General features: G+C 46.8%; 2 protein-coding genes and 1 long non-coding RNA gene across 3 annotated transcripts in view; 1 reads left to right on the forward strand and 2 right to left on the reverse strand.

The window, feature by feature from the left end:
* LOC140681105 (uncharacterized) overlaps positions 1–21,619 on the forward strand; it is a 399,832-nt gene that overhangs the window by 263,496 nt on the left and 114,717 nt on the right. The window lies entirely within an intron of this gene.
* LOC140681039 (uncharacterized) lies at positions 609–12,867 on the reverse strand. The gene is made up of 7 exons (XM_072920198.1): positions 12,824–12,867; positions 11,052–11,552; positions 2,556–2,976; positions 2,373–2,423; positions 1,802–2,168; positions 972–1,151; positions 609–715 (listed from the first exon to the last, which is right to left on the reverse strand). Exons 1-7 carry the CDS (start codon positions 12,865–12,867, stop codon positions 609–611), a joined length of 1,671 nt encoding a protein of 556 aa, XP_072776299.1.
* On the reverse strand, positions 18,911–20,034 carry LOC140681040 (inositol 1,4,5-trisphosphate receptor-interacting protein-like 1). Its single transcript, XM_072920199.1, has 2 exons — positions 19,867–20,034; positions 18,911–19,789 (listed from the first exon to the last, which is right to left on the reverse strand). The coding sequence occupies exons 1-2, from the start codon at positions 20,032–20,034 to the stop codon at positions 18,911–18,913; spliced, it is 1,047 nt and encodes a 348-aa protein (XP_072776300.1).

Here is a 21,619-nt window from a genome sequence, read left to right on the forward strand (position 1 = left end):
CCCATCTTGTATCCACCCCAGCCCATGCCCCCAGCCCTGCCAAAAAGCAGCTGGGCAGCCGACTGAAGTTGCATCTGCCCCAGCAAAGGGAGAAACTTTTGCTCCCAGCCAGTCTGAGCAATGCCCAAATCTGGGAGCATTTCCCCGGCTGTGGACTCATCTGCGAATTCGCTGTGGAGCCTGGCTTTGAAGACGGTGCCAGAAGTCCATCATCTTCAGCTGCCAGTGGCCAGGTTGAGGAAGAGGTTGTCATCCTTGATGTCATCCTCACTGTCTCCAGCAGCAGCAGCAGCCCCACATGGTACAGCTTCTCCAAGGACTCCTTCTCCTTCCCTGGGGGTCAGACCAGGCTGTCAGGGTTCTGCCCAGGGCCCCAGCTGTCAGGGAAGCAGGACAAGCAAAACCAGCTCGGATGGCAGCCACCAGTGCTGGGCAGAGCAGCTCAGCTCCAGCACAAGGGCTGCGTGTTCCCACCCAACAATCCCAGTGCATTGATACAGGCAGGGAAAAAAGTCTGGGTTTCCTTGCTTCTGATTGCCAGGGCATGTGTGGACCTGTAACTTACCAGGGCCCTGGAGCAAAGTGTGCATGTGGCTCTCTCCCTTTTTCTATGGCAGGTGAATATCCTGTATCCAAGGATCATAGAACAGGTCTTCTAATGAAGGTCTGTCCAAGAAGTGCATGGATAAACACCACCTGATAAGATCTTGGCACTCTGGGCAGAGAAACCAGAAACCACCGGTCAGCTAGAGAAGGCTCCTGTCTGCTTTGCCCCACTCTTCCCATGCCCAGGCCATGCTGCTTTTGTGCTCAGAGCTGTGCCTAAACTTTCCCATCAATTCCCTGTTGTGGAGGAGAGCAGGAGAGCAGGACATGTGGCACCTCCTCAGCGGCTGCCAGAGCGAGATGCTCACGAGCTGCTGCTGTCTCCCAGCACTGGTATTCCCCCGTGGCCAGAGATGAGGATCCACCTGGAGAGAGCCGCTGTGGCAGCGAGAGCTGATGGTCCCAGCTGATCTTCTGGCCCCTCCTGAAAGGGTGCTGCCCGCAGACCATCTGGTGCAGCAGGATGCCCAGGGACCAGATCGTTGCTGCCTCGCCATGGTACCAGCCCAAGTGGGTCCATTCTGGGGGGCTGTATGACAGTGTTCCTGTGGAATACAGATGGAGTTCATCAGGGGGATGCTGCTGCTTCCAGAGCCTGGCCCCAGCATCCCTGGGCGTGCAGGGGCCGCCCCAGTGGCACACGGGGCGACTGCTGCACTCTCGCCAGCACCTGGGACTTGTGTACAAACTCAGGGCTGGACAAGAAGCCACTGGTGTTGGAAGAGGGCAGCAGAAGCCCCGGCAAAGCCTGACCGTGACATGCAAGGCAAAACCCCACTCAGGGCTGGGGGAAAAATCATCTCCTTATCCTCTCTGCCTGCAGTGCCCTAAAAATATTATGAAGCCAAGGCAAACAAGGTGAGTGGAGCAGCCCAAGCCCTTCCTCTCACCTGCACACCAAACTGGCTGGTGCACTGGTTCTGGCCCCCTCCTCTGCTACCCCCACCCACGGGTGCTTTTGTCGGGCTGGCTGCTGCTGCTCCAACCCCAGCCCCAGGCAGAGTGGTGGGCAAAGGCTGCCAGTGGGGCTGGAAGATGCCTCCCCACCCAGCCCCGCTCAAAAGCAACTCAGGGGAAGGCTCAGTACCCTGACTGACAGCAAAAGGGAGAATCCTCGCTGCCACACCCAGCTCAGCCTGTGAGATGTTGGGCCATGAGATGGCGGGACCGGGAGCACACCCCTGCCCAGGCTCACCTGCAAAGTGAGTGTAGGCTGTGTCTTGCAGGTAGGTGCCGCAGCCAAAGTCGATCAATTTTGCCTGGCCAGTGGCCAGGTCAACCAGGATGTTCTCTGGTTTGATGTCGCGGTGCAGGACCCCACGGCTGGTGCAGTGCCGCACGGCCTCCAGCACCTGGCGGAACAGCTGCCGTGCCACCTCTTCAGACAGGAACCTCCGTGCCCGAATGAAATGCAGGAGGTCCTGAGACCGCTCCGGCCGCTCCAGCACCATCACGATGTTGTTGGGGAGCTCAAGCCACTCCAGCAGCTGGACCACACCAGGGAAGCCAGTGGACACCTTGTCCAGCAGCACGATCTCCAGGGGTGCGCTGGTGCCGTCGGGCTGCGGGAGGACCACGGTGCCACCAGTGGGACTGATGTCCTGCCAGGGCTGGGGAACCCCTCAGCCAGCCCGGGATGCTCTGTGCCCTGCGCTGGCCCCACGCCCGCTCCCCATCGAGGGGTCCTGGTGGCTTCCCCCATGCCGGGCCTCGCCTCATCCCCGCCCGGCACGGCCCGGCTGTTCCCGCTGGCCCCGCTCACTCACCAGCTCGTCCCAGTGCCGGACGCGGTTCCGTGGCACCCTTTTGATGGCCACCTGCAAACCAAAGGCACCACCGGGTTCAGCTCGCCGCCCGCCCTGCCGAGCCCCATCCTCCTCCTCCCTCCTCCTCCTCATCCTCCTCCTCCTCCTCCTCCTCCTGCGCCCGCCGCCGGCCCCGCCGCTCACCGGGGCACCGTCCGAGAGCCGCGTGGCTGCGAAGACGCTGCCGAAGCCGCCGCGCCCCAGCAGCGAACCCACTCGGTAGCGCTGCTGCAGCGCCTCCTGCGCCTTCCCTGCGGGCGGGACGCGGCTGTCAGCGCTCGGCCCGGGGCCAGGAGCGGCCCCCGAGCGCCCCTCAACCGCCTCGGGCCGGCCATCCCCAGGCCTTCGGTCTCGGGACCGGGACACGGGAGGCTCGGGGCCGGCGGCTGCGCTGCTGAGCGGCGGAGCTCGGGCCGGGGAAGCCGCGGCGGAGGCGGCAGCGGCCGTGCCGCGTGTGTCCTCCGCGGGGCCCGGGAGGAGCCGGGGCCGGGGCCGGGGCCGGAGCCTGCGCCGGGGCCGGGGCCGGGCTCGGGCCAGGCGGAGCCAAAGGGCCCAGCCCCGGGCACTGATGCCCGCCCAGCAGCGCCACCGCCAGCACGCCCAGAGCCGGGCGGAGGCGAGACCGCGGCGGGGCGGGCGGGGACGGGGACGGGGCAGCCCCGCCCGGGGCCGGGGGCGGGCCGGGGGCATGGCCCGGCCCGGCATGGGGGAGAAGGAGGCGGGGAGAGGGGAGGGACAGCGGGTGAGGGACACCGAGAGGAAGGTGTCCCACAGCCGGAGAGAAAGAAGAGAACGAGAAAGAAGAGAAAAACTGCTTTTGCTGCCGCTGCTGCCGCCGCTGCTGCCGCCGCCGCCGCTGCTGCCTCTGCAACTGAAGCACCGAGGCCGTTTGTCCGCGTGTCCGTTCCCCGCTCGCCCCACGGCCGAGCCCCGCGCGCCCCGGGGACAGCCCCTTCCTCTGTCCAAACACGGGAACTTTGCCGTGTTCAGCCCAGACCCAGAGTCCTGACTCCTGCCCAGGGGCACAGGAATCCCCTCGGCCGCTGCTGTGCACTGTCCCTGCTGAGGGTCAAACACTATCGGAGCGCATTCCCTGAATGCTTAATTTGTACCTGACCCAAGAACTGCACGTACCTATCCATCATTGATTTCCAAAAAAACCCCCCCCCAAAAAAAAAAAAAAAAACAAACAAAAAAAAAAAAACAGGGGAAGGTAAAATGTGTGTAGCTCATGCTATTTTAGAATGTCTAAAACATGCCAAATTGTGGATCTTAGAAGTGAGATCCATTTGCAATTAATGGGATGGGGAAGTAGTGTAAGATGGAAAAGGGGAGCATAAAAATAAACAGAGAAAAACATCTTGGATTATTTCTTTCCATTTTCATTTCATTTCTTAAAAACTCTTTCAGTTTTCCCAGAATCTTCTCCACAATCCTGTTTGCTCTTTCCAAGAACCTTTGCTGGAGAATGAGGAAGCTTTGAGCAGTTTCTGTCACAAGATGTGCCACCAGCTGCAGCTTCTCTTGGCTTCCCACACCGTGTGTGCAGCTCGACTCTTGCAGAAAAGTGGGACAAATATTTGAAGAACTTTATAGCTTGTTCTTTCTTTTCCTTGTGGGCTGGGCAGTTGTGCCATTGGTGAGATTTTCACTGTTATTGCTCTAGCCTAAGAAACCATGACGGGCTCCCAGGAATTGTCAGGGAATGCAGAGAAAGAATCTCCAGAGCCTGCAGCCAGAACTGGAGAGCAGTGTGATAATCGTTCCAACATCCCCATGGACATCTTGAAAATGATGTAGAAGATGAAAATGGGCTGACAGAGGGAGTTTGTTTCTGTGTTCAGTTTAGAAGCTTCCACCTCTCGAGCACTGATATAAATCAAGAGTACAATCAGTGCATGGAAAGCACCAGAACAAGCTGGTCCTCTCAGTGGATGGCTGAAAGAATCTGAAAAGGAAAAAAGCAGGGAATGATTTTGTGAACTTTCCCTGTACAATGGAACATTTTTACTAATAATTTCCAACCCATTCCCTCCGCTTTTGTCCTTCCTAACAAGGCCATTTTCATCCCAGATTCCCCATGAAGTAAGAACCCTGAGCTTGTGGAAGTGCCTGAAAGATGCCCTGTTCCTCTGCAGGGACACTCAGGCTGAGGCAGGAGCCGGAGCCCTCTCTGGGGAAGCCTCCACCGAGCTGGAATTTGTGCCGTGCTGGGAGAGGAGGAGGAGGGGAGAAGGCCGGGCACTGTGTGGCAGGAGCAGGGATTTGGGCCGCAGGACATTCCGTCTGTGCCGCTGCCCCACAATGGGCGGGAACGCTGTGGGGATAACTGGGGGGCACTGGAGCGGAATATGGATGGCACTGGGGGGAACTGGGAGGGCCTGGGAATTAACTCAGGTGTATTGGGAGGGACTGGTCTGTACTGGGATGTATTGGAGGGGCACTGGGGCTGTACTGGGCTGTACTGGGGATGAACTGGGCTGTGCTGGGAGGGACTGGAGTGGCACAGGGGTTATCCTGGGCTGTACTGGGGATGAACTGGGCTGTACTGGGAGGGATTTTAAGGGCACTGGGGCTGTACTGGGCTGTACTGGGGATGAACTGGGCTGTGCTGGGAGGGATTGGAGGGGCACGGGGGCTGTACTGGGCTGTACTGGGGATGAACTGGGCTGTACTGGGAGGGATTTTAAGGGCACTGGGGCTGTACTGGGCTGTACTGGGGATGAACTGGGCTGTGCTGGGAAGGATTGGAGGGGCACTGAGACTGTACTGGGCTGTACTGGGGATGAACTGGGCTGTGCTGGGAGAGACTGGAGGGGTTGAATGGGCTGTTCCCGTCTCTGCTGCCTCCCATTTGCCGAGGCTCCCGCCCATCACGGCCATCAACCAATCAGCGCCAGGGATCATGGCTTTGGGGGCGGTGCCTGGAGCCTGCGCCATCTTTTCTTTTGCCTACAACTCCCATCATGCCCCGCAGCCCAGTAGAGCCCCATTGGGGCCGGGACTACAACACCCATCATGCCCCGCGCACCACAGACCCTCGGTATCCGCCCCCATCTGTCCCACAAGTGTCCCCCAGACCCTCCGGGATCCCCAAGTGCCCCTCAGCGCCCATTCAGGACCCCCAAAACTTCACTGGCAAAGTACAAAAGAACAAGAAACTTTGGAAAAGCATTTAATACAAAACCAATCCAGTTTAAATCACTTGTCATAGGAGTAACTTCATTCACTCAGCCCATTTAGTCTGGAAAGGTTTAAAGGCTTAAGTTCTTCAGGTACCCAAAAATGTTCCATATAAAGAGCATTAGAAGGAGAGGAAGGAGAGACAGAGGAAGGCAGAAGCTCCACAGTGTGGGAATCCAGGGCTTCCCTCTGGCTGCCCTGGCAGGTCTGGGACCCTGGCAGGGGTCAGGAGCCCCCCGGACAGAGCCCCCAGAGACACTGTCTCTGATCTCTGTCCATGGAAAAGAGTTTTCAATCCTACAGGATGAATTACAAGCTCTGAGTGTTTGATACGAGTAATAATTAAGTGTGGCATGAGTGCAAAAGTAAAATTTTAGGTTTCTAGATTAGGGGTTCAAAGGGGACAAGATGGAGGAAATTGGGTGTGCCTTGTCCTTTTTCTCCTTCTTCATGCCCTCCATGTTTCACTGTGGTGTTGGCATTTTTCTGTTGATTTAGGCTGGGGACACACTGTTCAACGTAGGTGACAGATATTGGCACGTTATTGTAAATCCAGCACAGGGAGTTTCTGGTATTTAATGTTTGTAACATCCCACTGGGGGCAGAGCCCCACACGCTGCCCTGCAGGACAGAGCTGCGGCAGGGCAGCAGAACATGTTAGAGATAAACAGAATAAACAACCTGTTTGTCACTGCTGTACACTGACCCCAGGCCACTTCACTGAAAGTTACTGCAAGCACTAAAAATTTACTGAATTTCCCAGAAAACGCGGGAAAGAACTTAATGCATTCTGTGTTTATTTAGTGGAAAATAAAGAGTGTTAAAATTATCACAGAATCACAGAATATTTGTAGTTGGAAGGGACCTACAGGGATCATTGAATTCAACTCTTAAATGAATGGCCTGTACAGGGACTGACTCTGTGACCTTGACATTATTAGCACCATGCTCTAACCAACTGCACTAATTAATGAGAAAATAACCTGATTTTAGCATACCATATTCATATACCAGTTGTTCTCTAAATATCTCACATCTGCTGCATTAATGTGAGAAGTATGGAAGTCCACAGGTTGGGGAACAGGACAGATTATTCTCACACACAAATCCTAATAGGAATTTTACCCCAAGCAGGTCTTGTAACTGACTCCCACTGTAATTGCTGTACTCTGGAATTCAGTATTTTAAAGTCATCAGCAAACAAAGGAAGCTGATACATGTAAGTTTCTCATCTATATTTCTCCCTGTATTTGAAAACTAACTGGGCTGTCCTTAGAGTTTTTCCATCTACCTTTCTTTATAGCAGTTTCATCAAGGCTTAGCTAACTCCCTGAAATACTTAAGGGATCCTTAACAGCCAAGAATGTATCCTTAATATTTTTTACATCTGCCACAGACCTTTACCTATAGTACTATTTCCCATACCTGTAACACACATCCATGAAGTAAATTAACCAGAATTTCCATCTCCAATTATTTCAGAGTAACAGAAAATCGGATCTCTGATACATATAATCTGATGTAACAGGATGGGGGAAAGAGAGAATATGAGACTTGTTTCGAAGTGATTTACAACACAGCAAGAATGCCAGTGTCAGTGCACGGCATTCTTTATTTTCATGGAGCTGTCAAACTGAGTAAAATGCACTGGAAGTCAGAGGAAAATAAAAGTTGTGTATTTGGAAGATACATTCACAAGATTTTGGTAGCTTAAATTTGGCAGGTGGCTGTTAGAATGAAACCTGATATTAGAACCAAATGGGCTTTAATATTGCATGTCTGCGACAAAGCAACATCTCCACATGCCCCAGTTCTCCTCTTAAACTGTGGTCTCCAACAGAACTTCAGTAGCAGCCAATGCTTCCAGCCTCAGGGGTTTTCTGAAAAGTGCATTTTCATGTGTATGTTATAAGCACATGTGAAAGCTTAAAGAAAATAGACTAGATGCTGATTTGATTCACACTGGGTTAATTCTTCAAAGGCTTCAGTGCTTCTATACTTCATTTCCCACAGTGTGACCACAGCAGACTTCTGACTATTGTCTGTTTCTCCTAAAAGGAAACTATACACCAGGATTTTTAGGGTAAATGGCATTGCTCCTGACATGTTTAGCACTTCAGACTAAAAAAAATCCTACCTTTGAAAAAGCCAAAGACCAATATAAGGAAATGTTTTCAGAGATCAGGATACTGGCCATTCTTTATAGCTGCACACATGGGTAAAATACAAAAATGACAGCGGATGTTTATGGGAACATAATTTATGACAACAATGCAAAAGGAAATAACAGAGACACACTCTTCCACCTAGGGCTGTTGTTATTCTGGATTCATACTGCTTTCTTCAAGTCTTGCTCTATCTATTCTTTTGTGTCTGTAAACACTTTTCAAAAGCTTTCACTTTGTCTACACAGGTGCCTGAATTTAAGTCTGTCAAACAACTTTATAGAGTAAACAGCTCCCCTCCAAGGGCTAGCAAGCACAAAGATATCATCACCTGTACCTCTGGAAGTCCCTAACCTGAAGTTTCACTAGGTTTATCCTAGGTTATCCTAATGCCCCACTTTCATAAATTTAAATATCTCCAGTGGTTTCCACATGACTCTTTGGCCTTCAATTATGTTTCCCGGAAAACTTTTTCTTCTGACAGGTCAAGAAAGCTTCACTCTCAGACTGCAGTTTTGCTAACAGGCAGGAAGCTAACCTTCTCTGAGCTATAGAATAAGCAGCACATATTTTTTTAAGAAGAATCAACTTGGTATTACTGTGTTTCAAGGCTGCAATAAACACCTCAGACTCTGTATGTGTTCCTGAGGCTCAGGCCTGATGGCAAGAACCAAAGTCTCGTTTCAGTACTGGCTAAATTCCCACTGGGTTCATTCCTAAATGAGACCACGCTTATAAAGACTGACAGAAAGTTTCTCAGAGCAATGAATGTAAAATTCTGCTCCTGCATCTCAAGGGTGCTGTTTTACATAAATATGGATATGTATTTGCATACACGCTCCCCTCCCTGCAGAGATGGGTGGGTCACAGTGTAAATAGTGCTGAAATACAAGCCCACTTGAACTGCTGGCAAGCAGTGGAGTTATAGAAAAAATTCACGCAGCTATTTCATGAGCATTTACCCAGCAGATAAATATATATTTATGCATATGTATATTTTTCCCTGTGAAATACAGTTAATAGTCAATACAAGAGGGCATTCAAGGATGTCACAAGCTGGCTGTACATGCCAGAAAAACAGTAGCAACTACAAACCAAGGATGCTCCAAGCGATGATAATTTGTGACCCAGAGCCAGTGCACACTGGGACAGATGAAAACAACTTGTTCCAAAGCTGCTATTGGGGATCTGACATGTTTATCTATTCGGCCCACATGGGGCTGTGTCTTCTAGCACTGACAGCTCCTGCAGGTTGGCAGCTTTTCAAAAGCTTGTCAGGCCTTGATAGCATTCCTATTCCCGCGGAGCTGGGCGGGTTGCGCTGCGGATCACACCGTGATAATCGCTCTGACATGTAACCCTGCGTGTACTGTTAGCACAGCCACAGAAAGGGGCACCACTGCTTTGCAGCTATTTACCCACTGTTTACCCAGCTGACAACATTTGGTATTTCCTATTTGTTTAGCTTAAGGACTAAAATAGAAAAGGCTTTAAGCAAACTTGCAAGAAAATTTGATGTACGAAAGTAATGGTTCCAGCAGGATCCCAGAGCCTGGTGTTCCTACAGAATTTCTTCTCCAGCTTTCTAGCTTCTCATGCTATTAAGCATTCTTTTGTTTTACACAGCACTTCAGGTGGTAATGGCACAGAGGCCTTCAGTAGAACTGCTTTCTTTCACTGACCATCTTTATTTCACTCATAGGAAGAAATCACAATTCTTCCAGTTTGCAAACAGCTTGCAGAATTTGTCAGGCATGTGAGGATCTTTCAAAAAAAGACTGTGGCATTTGATAATGCTGCTCCAGCAACAGAAGCTAAAGGCTACTGTACAGGAGAACTTCAGAGAAAATATATCCCTTTTACAGAAAGATGATTATCCATTGCAAAATTTTATATATTTATTGACTATAATCATTTTAGCTTTCTGCATTCGCCTGTCATTCTGGAAGAATTGCTTATTACACTGTGGTACTTATCGTTGCTTTATAATGAGGTTTGCAAGCACTGGAAACTGGACAGAATTTTTTTCAAGCTGCCAGCTAAGGAAGTTTTCAACCTATTACACAATATATTGAATAACAACTATAATAATTTAAGAAATTTGGACTCCACCAGAACTATTGATTTATTTCATAAGGAAAAATACGCCAGGAAATAAAGCCGTAACTTAATCTATGTAAGTCAAATGAACTAATTTAGGTAAATAAACAGGTTTTTTAAAGGAAGTTATTAAATTATATATATGTATACATTAGAGAAGAGAGCAGGATGCAATGCTTTGGATGTTTCTTTGAATACTATTCCAGAAATGTCTTAATAGAGAGCTTCAGACTCTAAAATATAATCTTGCCAAGTAATTATATCCACATATGAGAATAAATTGTTGGGGATTCTGACTTGGCTTTTGAAGGTATCAGTAGCTCCTAACAAAACAAATATCTGAAATTGAGAGCTTTATTGAAATAAGATTAATCTACCCAGCACAGAGCATTTGAAAGTTAATGTTCAGCTTTGTTTTAAAGAAAGAAACCCTAAACTAAGAACAATCTTGCATTCTATTCTCAAAGTTGTTATACTTCTCTTGCCCCCTCAGCTTGCCACACTTTCCTCCAAGTCATTAATAAACACATAATTTATAGGCAGAACGTAATATTCCAATCGATTTCTACTTGTTTTAGTGGCTGTGTGTAAGCAGATTATTTTTTCCAGACAACTCGTAGTCCAGAGGAGTACAAAGGACACACTTCAGACCCTTGTAGTCCCAACATGTGTGGTTTCCTCACGCTGGGAAAGCCTGGAAGCCAGCCGCCTGGCCTGGTGCCAACCCAAACTACGGTCAGTCTAAACACAGCACCAGCAAGTGCTGCTCTCTGACACTTCCCTGCTATTTTTCGAACACACATAAATTATATATGTTCCTTTTCCGGGTTAAGTAAAGGTGGCCCGTCCACCTTGGACAAGTCCGGTGAATTGGTCCAAATCAGATGTTAATTGACGCGTTATGAAATAATAAAATTCTGTCCCTACTCACTATCAGCTACCTAACTGGCTTGTGGCTGCCCTACATCCCTAGCTGTCGTCTACTTTATTAAAACAAAACAGTATAAAAAAGAGCGCTATGCAATCATACAAAAATAACAACAATATCAAAATCCAAACCAAACAAGAAGTACATAAACTAAGCATCTAATCTGAATTACATAACTTTCTGGCCCTACTGGCAAACATATGTACAATGTCCACGGATGAAAAGAGCGCAGCTATGGAAAAAGTCTCTGCAATTTTCACTTGCCTCGATTTGGAGAGGCCAAGCTCAGTCAAAAGTTCAGAGTTACCTTGGTGCCATTTCCCCCCCGCTCCTAGGGGAAAGCCCACAAAAACAACGTCCTTTGCGTTGGTGAGATTTCTTACTTCAGTTTCTAGGTGTTTGTACTTGTTCACTTTCTCTGCAGCGGCTTCCTCCAGCGATGATTTGGCTGTTTCGTATTGTATTGTCACATCCACGACAAGTGCACAGGCATCCTTCACAAATATCAGGTCAGGTTTGTACAGTTCCTTGTTGGAGTCCCTTATGTGCGGTTCCTTGAACACTACCCATTCCTTCTTTTTCGCCTCCTCGAGAAGCAGTTCGCAGATGTAATTGTGCCTCTTGATTCGGGCGTCCTGTGTCACTGGGCAGTTGCCGATGATGTGGGCGCAGGAGTCAATGTCCGCATCGCAGTGCCGACACGCCTTGATGTATTGATCTTGTCCACCCCTGGCTAGAAATTCTCTTGTGGGGTAGACGTTGGCCCTGAGTTGTAGCGCAGTGAGGAGTTTCCTGTGAGGTATGCGTCTGTAGTATTGGAGCCAATGGTTACTAATTTTATCTCTTTCAAAATTTACAATTCCGCGGTGTTGGGATGCCAATTTGGTCCATTTTTTGAATTCATTTTTCCTCCAATTGCAAGGTCGTGGAAATTTATCTTTCTGGGTCGGTGCTTCCCACTCCGAATTTGTGCTCTGTAGAGTAACCTCTAGCATCCTCCTCAGCAACCGAAATTTATACACAGTTCCTCAGGCTACTTCCTTCATCTCATCCCTTCCCTCCACTGACAAGATTCAACCAGCCAAGCACAGTGGACTTAAAGAGAAACACTTGTGTGACATTGCCTTGTGTTACCTGGGCACTTACACGAGAAGATACATTTGCAAAGTTGTTGAATGCCCAGGGAGGTCCTGGAAATCATCACACCAGGATGCTCTGCAAGGCTTCTCAAGTCAGTTCTTCCCACTTAGATATATTTATATGCACGTGATTTTTTTCTGAGAAATTAAATATCATCTGAATAGTTGAACTGCTATTAGTTTACTACTGAAAGAAGTAGAAGTGTTTGAACCTGCACACATATTTAGTCTAGATATGCAAGTGATTAGGAATTTTATTCCCTCCTTTCAGGTTACCACATATATGTAAGCATACATTCTCTATTCATCTTAGGAAAGGCACATTCTCCTTCCAATACAGAGTCTTTTCTCTGTAATTTCTATATCACTGTCTGACTGCAGGTTAGTTCTCCTGGTTCTGTGTTCTGCTCTTCTTGGAAAGCACAAGGTCCATAATGATCATGGTGGCTTGGCCAAAGGCAAAATGTCACCAGCTTGGACTGAGGGGTGGCTCACACAGGGTGCTGCCACCTCCAGCAAGCTCTGGGCTCATAAAGCCCCACTGAACATAATGGGAAGTGACAGAACTCAGCATCTCACAGGAGGCAAGCAGCATCCCACAGAAAGAGAAGTCTGCTTTTCACACACAAAAAAACTTGCTTTCTGCAGAAAGCCTACGCCAAAAATCAATTTGTCGTCTGAAAATTTGCAATTATAATCAGCAGTGCTGTTATTAATGCAATATCCTGAGGGGTGGTGAATTTTGAGTCAATTGCTGAGATGACAGAAGCAAGTAAAGTGCTTGATAAAGCATCCTAGGAAGAAATTTCCTGAAATACTCAGAATCTGAGTTTTACAAAAGTGGCGTGTGCAGCATTGCTGAAGTCAAGATGAGGAACAAGATAGTCTGCCTGGTACTGTATCTCTTCTATACAATGATGGCAAGTGTTGCTCTCAAACATGTGGGCAAAATAGTCTCTTGTTCCACCTGTTCAGCCCCTGCATGCAATCACATTAATTCAGGGTCAGTTGCCTCTTCAGAGCTGGCAGCAGAATGCAGTAATTTAAAACCCCCCTCTGGTGCCTAAAGAAAATACCAAACAAAGCTGAGAATTCATATTTTCTTCATATCTGGAAGAAGCAGGAAACCAGTTTTCATGTGTTCCCGTGCAAGCATCTGGTTTTCGCTCGTAGCAGTCACCTGCTCTTACAAAAGCTCCAGTTCACCATATCTACTAGAAATATTGAAGGCTAAATTGTCATCTTATTATCTCAATTTAACACATTGTCACTGGGCACGGGCAAGGGACTACAGCAGATCCCAGTGGAAGCTTTTCCTACAACTAGTAATTCTAGACATTAACAGAAATGCTAAAATTGCCACTTACATTTTACTATAATTTAAACCATCTAAATTGCCTCTGCTCTGTTCAGTATTGCAGTAAAGCAATCCTAGTGATGCCAGGAAGCAATGAAAGAGCTGTCTTCAGTTATTTCCTTCCAAATGCTTTTGAATGAGGAGGGTAACCATGACCAGAGAAGTTGAGAAGCAAACACTCTGAGCTACATTTTTCCTGTTTGGTGATATTTTGATGCTGTTTTCATGCACTGCAGGGCTCTTCCACATAGCTAATCTCTTGCAGGTCATCAGTCACACAGGAGATCATATAGCATGAGAAATTCAATTGATTAAAGATAATATGTATAACTGTGGGAGGTGAGATTACCAAATATTGCTAAATTGCATTGCACAATGAATCTGCAGTTACCCTGTGAAGAAATGAATAAAAAAAACCACAAAAAAACCCAAACAAAAATAGAATTTAACAAAATTTAACTTAGGAGATAAACTCTGTAGAAAGCCCACTGACCTTTTTTACATTTTTGTTTACATCAACCAAGTTGAGCTGGAAGATGTGGTCCTTTGTCCCAACCAGCAGTTGGCACCTCTCCTCATCTAGCAGCAGGGTTCGAAAATCAAGTCCCTCTGCTGAGCCCAGGAATGGGATGCAGCTGTTTGAAAGCAGCAAGTCTGTGGGAAAATGAAGAAAATCTTTATAATCAAAATATTTATATATGACTCATCAGTGTCTTTTATAAATATATGCAACCAGCACGGAGTATACCAGTGAGATAAGTGCAGTCTTGGAGTATGACTTTCCAGAGTAAAAATACAGTTGCCATTAACTTTGGGGTTCTCTGGGCTTTTTTACTTCCAAACTGGGTAATATTTACTTTCACAAAATATTTTTCTACATAAAATTTTCTTTATAATTATCTGTATGGTATAGAAGAATCAGAAATTCAACATCAATTAGAAACCACTAAAGACAGATCTTTGAAAAATGTGTGCTATATCTTTCCTTCTTTCTAAGAAAACTAATTACATTTATATTATCATACACATGCTCAACGATCAATACCTCACCATATTTGGTGCTCCAAATATAAAGCAGCAAAAAAAGTCAATGCCAGCCAAGAATAATCAGGAGTAGGAAACAGTGGATAGGGACATTTGAAGATAATCCAGTTCAATTCCCTCAGTATGAGGACAAACATCTTTCACTAGATCAGCTTGGTCAAAGCCCCACCTAACATGGCCTTGAACACTTCCAGGGATGGGGCATCCACAACTTCTCTGGGCAACTTGTACCAGCTTCCCACCACTCTCATAACAGAAAATGTCTTTCTTATATCCCGTTTCTATCTACTCTCTCACAATTTAAAACTACTGTCCCTTGCCTTGTCAATAAAGACTTTGGAAAAAAATTATTGCTCATATCTTTTACAAGCCCCCTTTATATATTGGAAGGCGACAATTAGGTCTCCTCAGAGCCTTCTTGTTTCTTGGTGGAACAACACCAAACTTCTCAGCCTGTCCTCATATGGAAGGTGTTACAGCCCTCTGACCATTACCAGGGCTCTTCTCAAGGTTCATTCCAAGGTTCATGTCTTTCTTGAACTGAATGCCCCAGAACTGAATGTAGGTGGGGTCTCACCAGAGCAGACTGCAGAGGCAGATTCCCCTCCCTCTATCTGCTGAACACACTTCTTGTGGTACAGCCCAGGCTACAGCTGGCTTTGCAGGCTGTGAGCACACACTGCTGGCTCATATCCATTTTCTTTTTTCATTTACCAGTATTGCCAAATCCTTGTCTGCAGGGCTGCACTCAGCCTAGTCATCACACAATCCATTCATCATCCCGTCTGTGTTGATATCAAGGATTGCCCTGACCCAGGTGTAGGATCTTGCACTTGGCCTTGTTGAACTTCACATTGCTTACACAGGCCTCCTTCTCCAGCCAAACAAGGGATCTTCAAAGACAATTTATTCCAATTCAATGAGAATGGTATGGTAAGGGGAACATCCAGTAGCAACACCGCTAAGATCCCTATTAAAAAAAAAAATTTTACACTAAAGTTTTACTGCGAATTAACAGTAGATTCAAATATCTTTCAAAAGGTAATTAAGAAAAAAATGATGCTCTGTGAAACTAATGAAAGAATCTATAAAACTGCAAAAAGAATTCTGTAACATTCTGCCTAATGAATATTCTGTGAACATAATTCTGTATGAGGACAAAAACAACATACAGAAAAGAGCACAAGGATAGTTAAGTCTTGTTAGGTAGTCATTACTTTGGGGAAAAGAAAATAAACATGTGAATCGGTTCTTCCACAAGCAAACTCTCCAAGCTAAACTATTTGGAAATCATCAGATAGAAAGGCAAATCCTGTATTTAACTGACATAAAATTAAGGGTATTTCCACCTTCCTGGCACTGAATGGATAATGTAGCATTCCTGCTAGAAAAGCCAGACTTACTGCAAAAGTCGTTTGCACATCCTGATCATTATGAAAATTAGGGCCAGTGTTTTGGGAAAAAAGTCTTGAATGAAATACAAGGAAAAAAAACCCACTCAAACATTTTTCTCCAAGAACTCTCACAAACCATATGACAGGCAAAAATATAAGGTTCTGGTGCTGCCTAATAAACAGCACTCTGGTAGGAAAAATATTTTATCATTATTAATCTATCTGGAATATAATTATGATAATTATTTTTTGGCTCAGTCACTTCTACTTAAGTTTGTGTGCATTTGTCTGGCTCAGTGCAGGGTGTTGTTAAGGTACAATCTGAAAACAAATTGTCATGCCCTGACACTCCTATTCCCCTAGGTGAGATTTATTTGGCAGTTCTTTGAAAAAAAAATCCTACTTCACATTGAAAAATGATATCCTATGCTAGGCATTACACTGCTATACATCAGCACTGTCCTCTCTCACATATATTTTGTGAAGACAAAGATGTCAGGGTTTGTTTTCTAAACTAGTAACACTTTAAAAGCTTTGTTTATTAATTGCTAGCAAGATCACTTAGGAGCAGCTTATGGTTAAGATGGTATATAAAAACCTCAGTCCTCACCTGTAGGACACAAATAACTAACATACAGAATATGAGGGAAAATTCCTTCCCATCTGCAGACACAGGCAATCTGATCTAAGGAAGGATAAATTATATGCTTGTGCAAATAAAAGCATGGGCCTTCGCAAGAGTGTCAATTACAAAAATATGTGGATTTGATTCTCCACATACATGAAGAACAATGTCTGAGACTGCTCTCTACTTCCCATTTCCTTCTTGATCGAAAGGAAGATCTCTGAAACGACTATTCCAAATGGACATTTCTCATCTGTTGTTTAACAGTTCCAGAATTTATCAGTAAAAAACCCCACCTAGAAGAGCTACAACAGTGAAGGAAAATGCTGCCTCGTGACTGAAATGCCCAAGTGGGAATAAGCCCTGTGTGATGCTTTGTACAATCATTTATTTCACTACATCATAAGGAAAACATCCGCAGAATATTCCAGATTGAAATGACAACACTACTTCTCCTTTCTTACTGATGTAGATGACAACACAAGCTGCAAAGCAATGAAGAACCAGGTTTGGCCAGTCACTTACTATTGAAAACAGCTTGGAAGTAAAAGTCTGAGCATGACCATTGATAAGGTTGTAACTGTAACATGACCTAATAAAACTTCACAAGTAAACATTAACAGAGGGTTGATTAAATTGCAGCCAAATTAATCACTGGTCACACTTCATAAAACAACACAATCCAATCTTATGTGTTGAAATTTCCCTTCACAATGAGACATATTTACTATCACTGAGGATATTACACTGGAAAAATGTACTGTGAAAAGCACATTTCCCAGTGATTTTCAAGCTTAGAGCAAGCTGTCAGGTTGAATCACTGCATCTCTGTAGCCTGGCTAACACAGAACAAGCATTCTCACAAGTAACAAAGTCAGCTACAGGGATGGCCTTTCATGAGTACATGTACAGCACTCAGTTTTATAGTCTCATTTTGCTGTTTTCCTCCAAATTAAATCATTTTTTCCAGCTTGGTGATTAAATAAGCATCCAGCTAACTCCCCTTCTGGGTTAATATTTCACTGCTGAGTGGTAGAAGCTGGAATAGTGACTGGGTTTTATTTATTTAGCACAGTATCTCAGTGGGCTTGGCTTAAAACAGCATGGTCATTGCTTACTTAAAAAATCTCCAGCAGCATAGCCACAGAAAGGCTTCAAAAGTAAAAATGTCATTCTGTTTTGATAACAGATATTTGTATTTATAAAACATATTTAGACTTCTCAGCATCAAGTCACATGTGTGGTGATCATGCCACCATTCCTCAACTCCAGCATGGTGCAGGAATGCAGCAATGTGGAACCAGCTTGGCTGAGACTCAGAATTCCCTTTGTGACCAGTTACAGACATTTTTTAAAGACAAGCTACAGCTAAAATAGCAGAAAGAGAACATCTCAACATCTTTCAAAACAGTTACATCTAATGACACCTTTGAAGGACTCTGAAACTAATGGCTGTACAAATTTCAAAATATATACAGCAAAAAACAGAGATTGCCTCACTTTCCTTTAGGTAGGATCAAGTCCTTTCTCATGTTGGAGAGTACACATAAAGATTTACATGGGCACTGTAGAAATTCTCAACCAAACTTTTCAGATAAAGTATTTATAGCATGACTGCAGCGATTTATCCAATTCCTGAGGTATTCTGAGTGTAAAATTGACCAGATGACCCCAAATGCATTGGTACAAAGGCAAAGAGAATAAATACTTCCAAACTACTACGAATCTCTACTATGTACTGCAAGCTGTAAATTATATATTTTTAGCTGCATCTCACCATGGGTAAAGCTGTGCATGCAAAGTGGCTCTCATTGCTATACAATCTTATACAGCCCTGGTGGAAAAGTTTACATTCATAGACCAGCAGGGCCTCTCCAAAAGGACACAGATAACCAGGAATAGAGAAAACAGGAAAACAGAAAAAGGACTTTCTGCTGTCCCAATTTTGTGTCAAAACCTTGGTTATGAGAAGCCAAATAATGATGTATTAAATCACATGTTTTGCAGTTAGGGACTTCTCTGTCTTCATCTTTTAGGACTGATTGTTCCCTAGGAGCATATAAAAGTGACTGTGTAAAGAAAACTTTTCCAAAGATGGCTAAAAAAATTCAGAAGTACTCTGCTGCAAAATGTCACGTACTTCAGGGCATTTTCACTTCAAACTTCAAGCATTTCTATGGAAATGCTCAAGAGACAGCATACTTAATAGATCCAACATCTCTGTTTGCAAAGAGTCTTTATTTCAGATAGAGGTATAGGAAGGACATTCTCTAAGATACAGAGGGTTATGTACAAGGAATGACACATTTCAGGTGATTTGAGAAACTTATCTTCTTTTATTAGTTAATCAAACATAGATATTCAAGTATTATTTAAAAGCAGACAAGCAACTAGGGGGATTCTCTAAACTAAGTGTAATTCTCTAAACTAAGGGTTTAAACTAATCTAGTCTAAACTCAAGGCCACTCAGAGAAGTGTCTGCACAACGAATCCATGCGCTGCAGCATCTTCCTTCTGCAGGAGCAGGAAAGCAGCTTCAGGATTGCCAGAGACAAATGCAACCATCACAAAGAGTCCACGTCGCAGCAATCGGCTGTGAACTTCTCCATCAGAGCTTTGTGCAGGGAACTCCTCTCAGTGTTGGAGAGCAGCATCCAGAGGCGAAAGTACAGCTGCTCACAAGCCTCCATCGCTTTTCTGTGGGCATCTGGATCTCGGGCCAGGCACTCAAAGAGGTTGAGCGGCTCAACCTTTTGCATTGCTGGCGGCAAGCTGATCTCTGCAGGAAGCTTCTCGTTGCCTAGAACAAAATGGCCCAGGTGTTTCCATTTCAGGCAGAACTTCAGGAATGCCATGATGTCCCACAGCCGCAGTGGAAATTCCTTCCTGTGCCAGTAGACCTGCGGTATGATGTTTAACACGTGCATGACCAGAGTCTTCCAGGTAGAGGTGGAAAAACCTGTGCCGCTCAGCATGCAGGTGAAGAGCTGCAGGTATTTCAGGTGCAACCTCTTACACGGTATCTGCCTGGCAATGTGCTGGAAGAATTTTGCCTCTGCCACAGCGAATGTCTCAGGCCACGCTGTGCTTGCAAGGTTACTGGAGTTGCCTTTCTGGGCCTCTGTGGGCTGGCTGACCACAAAGATGTCAGAGTCCCCTTGGCGCACACCAAAAAGCATCTCCACTGACAGGGTCCTCTTGCCTCTGCTCAGCTGGAATTGGCAGGACTGGCTGCAGGGCTGAAACACCAAGTGCCATGAGTATGACTGAGGCACATGCAGCCACGAGCATCTCACCATCTGGAAGAACCAGTGGGAGGTTTTCTCTACATCCAGGTAGGAGCCAGTGTAGAGTGTCTCCAGGAGGCTGCACTGCTGCTTCCGCTGCAGCTCCTCCTGCGAGTGGTGCAGGAGGCACAACAGCATCTTGCCCAGCTGCTCCCTCTCGCTTCAGTGATAGTGTCTCCTGGCACATCCCCATCACTCTGTCCTTCTTTCTTCAAGTCATAGCCATTGCCAACATCGCTGTCTTCCTTGACATCATAAGTGCCACTGTTGACATCGCTGTCTTCGTTCATCTTCACATCATAATTGCCTTCAATGGCATCATCCTTATCTCCGTCATCTGCAGCCACAGGACTGCCTTCTCTGTCATTTTCAGTGCCGCTGTCATCTGCCTCCAGAGTCATATCACCGTCTTCTCCACCTTCCTCTGAATCAGCGGTGTCTTCTTCCTGTTCAGTTATTCTCTCATCTCCCAAAGTCTTGCAGGAGCTCTGCTCCTTGCTGCTGCTTCTGGCCTCACAGCTCCTTCTCCTGCAGCCCAACCACAGGTCCAAGAGGAGCAGGATGCCAGGAAGAACCCAGACTGGCCACTGCTGCAGGGCACCAAAGGGCACGGCTCCCCAGCCCTCGTCCTGCTCCAGCTCCTGCAGCAGCCGGGCCATCTCACAGTCCAGTAGCTCCTGATGCTCACGCATTCTCTGGTGTGTGGCCTCATCCAGCCCGTCCCCAGCTGGCTGGGGGTACTGGATCAGGCTTTGCACAAGCACCAACAGCAGTGACAGTAAAACCATGGTCTGCAGGAGGACACACAGAAGGGGTTCAGTGGGGCCAGAATAGAGACAGACAGTGAGGGGCAGGAGCGGCAGGGATGTGGTGGCAGGAAGGAAAGGATCCCCGGCAACTGGCAAGGCTGCACCGCTGCCCCCGCGAGCACCACGCCCTCAGCAAGGCACTCCTGCCTGGTGCTGGGCCCTGGAGACGGGGCAGCCCCGGGTACCGGCGCTCCTGTCCCAGCCCTCCTCCAGCCCCCTCTCCCCTCTGCTGTGTACTCACCGCTTGCCGAGGCTCTACTGGGGCAGCGGCACCGGCTTGGGGCCTTTTATAGTTGCCCCCATTGTGACACGGCCCCTGTGCTGTCACAGAGCCCAGAGCGCATCACAGGCCAGCCCCACCAACCATGCCAGCCTGGTCATGGAACTCATCATGGCCCTGGGCACGGAACTCATCATGGCCCCGGGCACGGAACTCATCATGGCCCCGGGCACAGAACTCATCATGGCCCCGGGCACAGAACTCATCATGGCCCCGGGCACGGAACTCATCATGGCCCCGGGCACGGAACTCATCATGGCCCCGGGCACGGAACACATCATGGCCTCGGGCACGGAACACATCATGGCCCCGGGCATGGAACTCATCATGGCCCTGGGCACGGAACACATCATGGCCTCGGGCACGGAACACATCATGGCATTGGGCACAGAACTCATCATGGCCCCGGGCACGGAACTCATCATGGCCCCGGGCACCCAGAGCCCCAACAGACACCGAGTGCAGAGCCATCACTCGGGAACCTGGGAACCCCAGAGCTTCCCTTGGCAAAGCAGGCACAAGCACCCTGCACACAACCCTTGTCAAATACAGATTTGGTTGACATGACCCATGGATGTTCTCAGTATACAAGTGTCGGCTTTTATTTAATACTAGTGGGGGACATTTTTTATTAGTAGTATTTATACTTATTACTTTGCGGCAGGATGTCACGTAAGCTAATGCTCTGTTACAGATTTTGTGAGAAATCTTTCTGAAAGAAATCCAGGTTGCATGGATGATGCACAGGAAGATTTAATACCATCCTAAAAAGGCCAAATAAATTAATTACAAAATTTTGATGCCTTCAATAACCTCTTAGCTCTCAAACTCTGTGGTTCAACACCATGCAAAATTCTGGTAGAAGCAGGATTTTGTTCAGAAAGTAGTTCTGCAAAG

This window comes from Taeniopygia guttata, chromosome 31 (assembly GCF_048771995.1).
Source record: "Taeniopygia guttata chromosome 31, bTaeGut7.mat, whole genome shotgun sequence".
Taxonomy (NCBI): Eukaryota; Metazoa; Chordata; class Aves; order Passeriformes; family Estrildidae; genus Taeniopygia; species Taeniopygia guttata.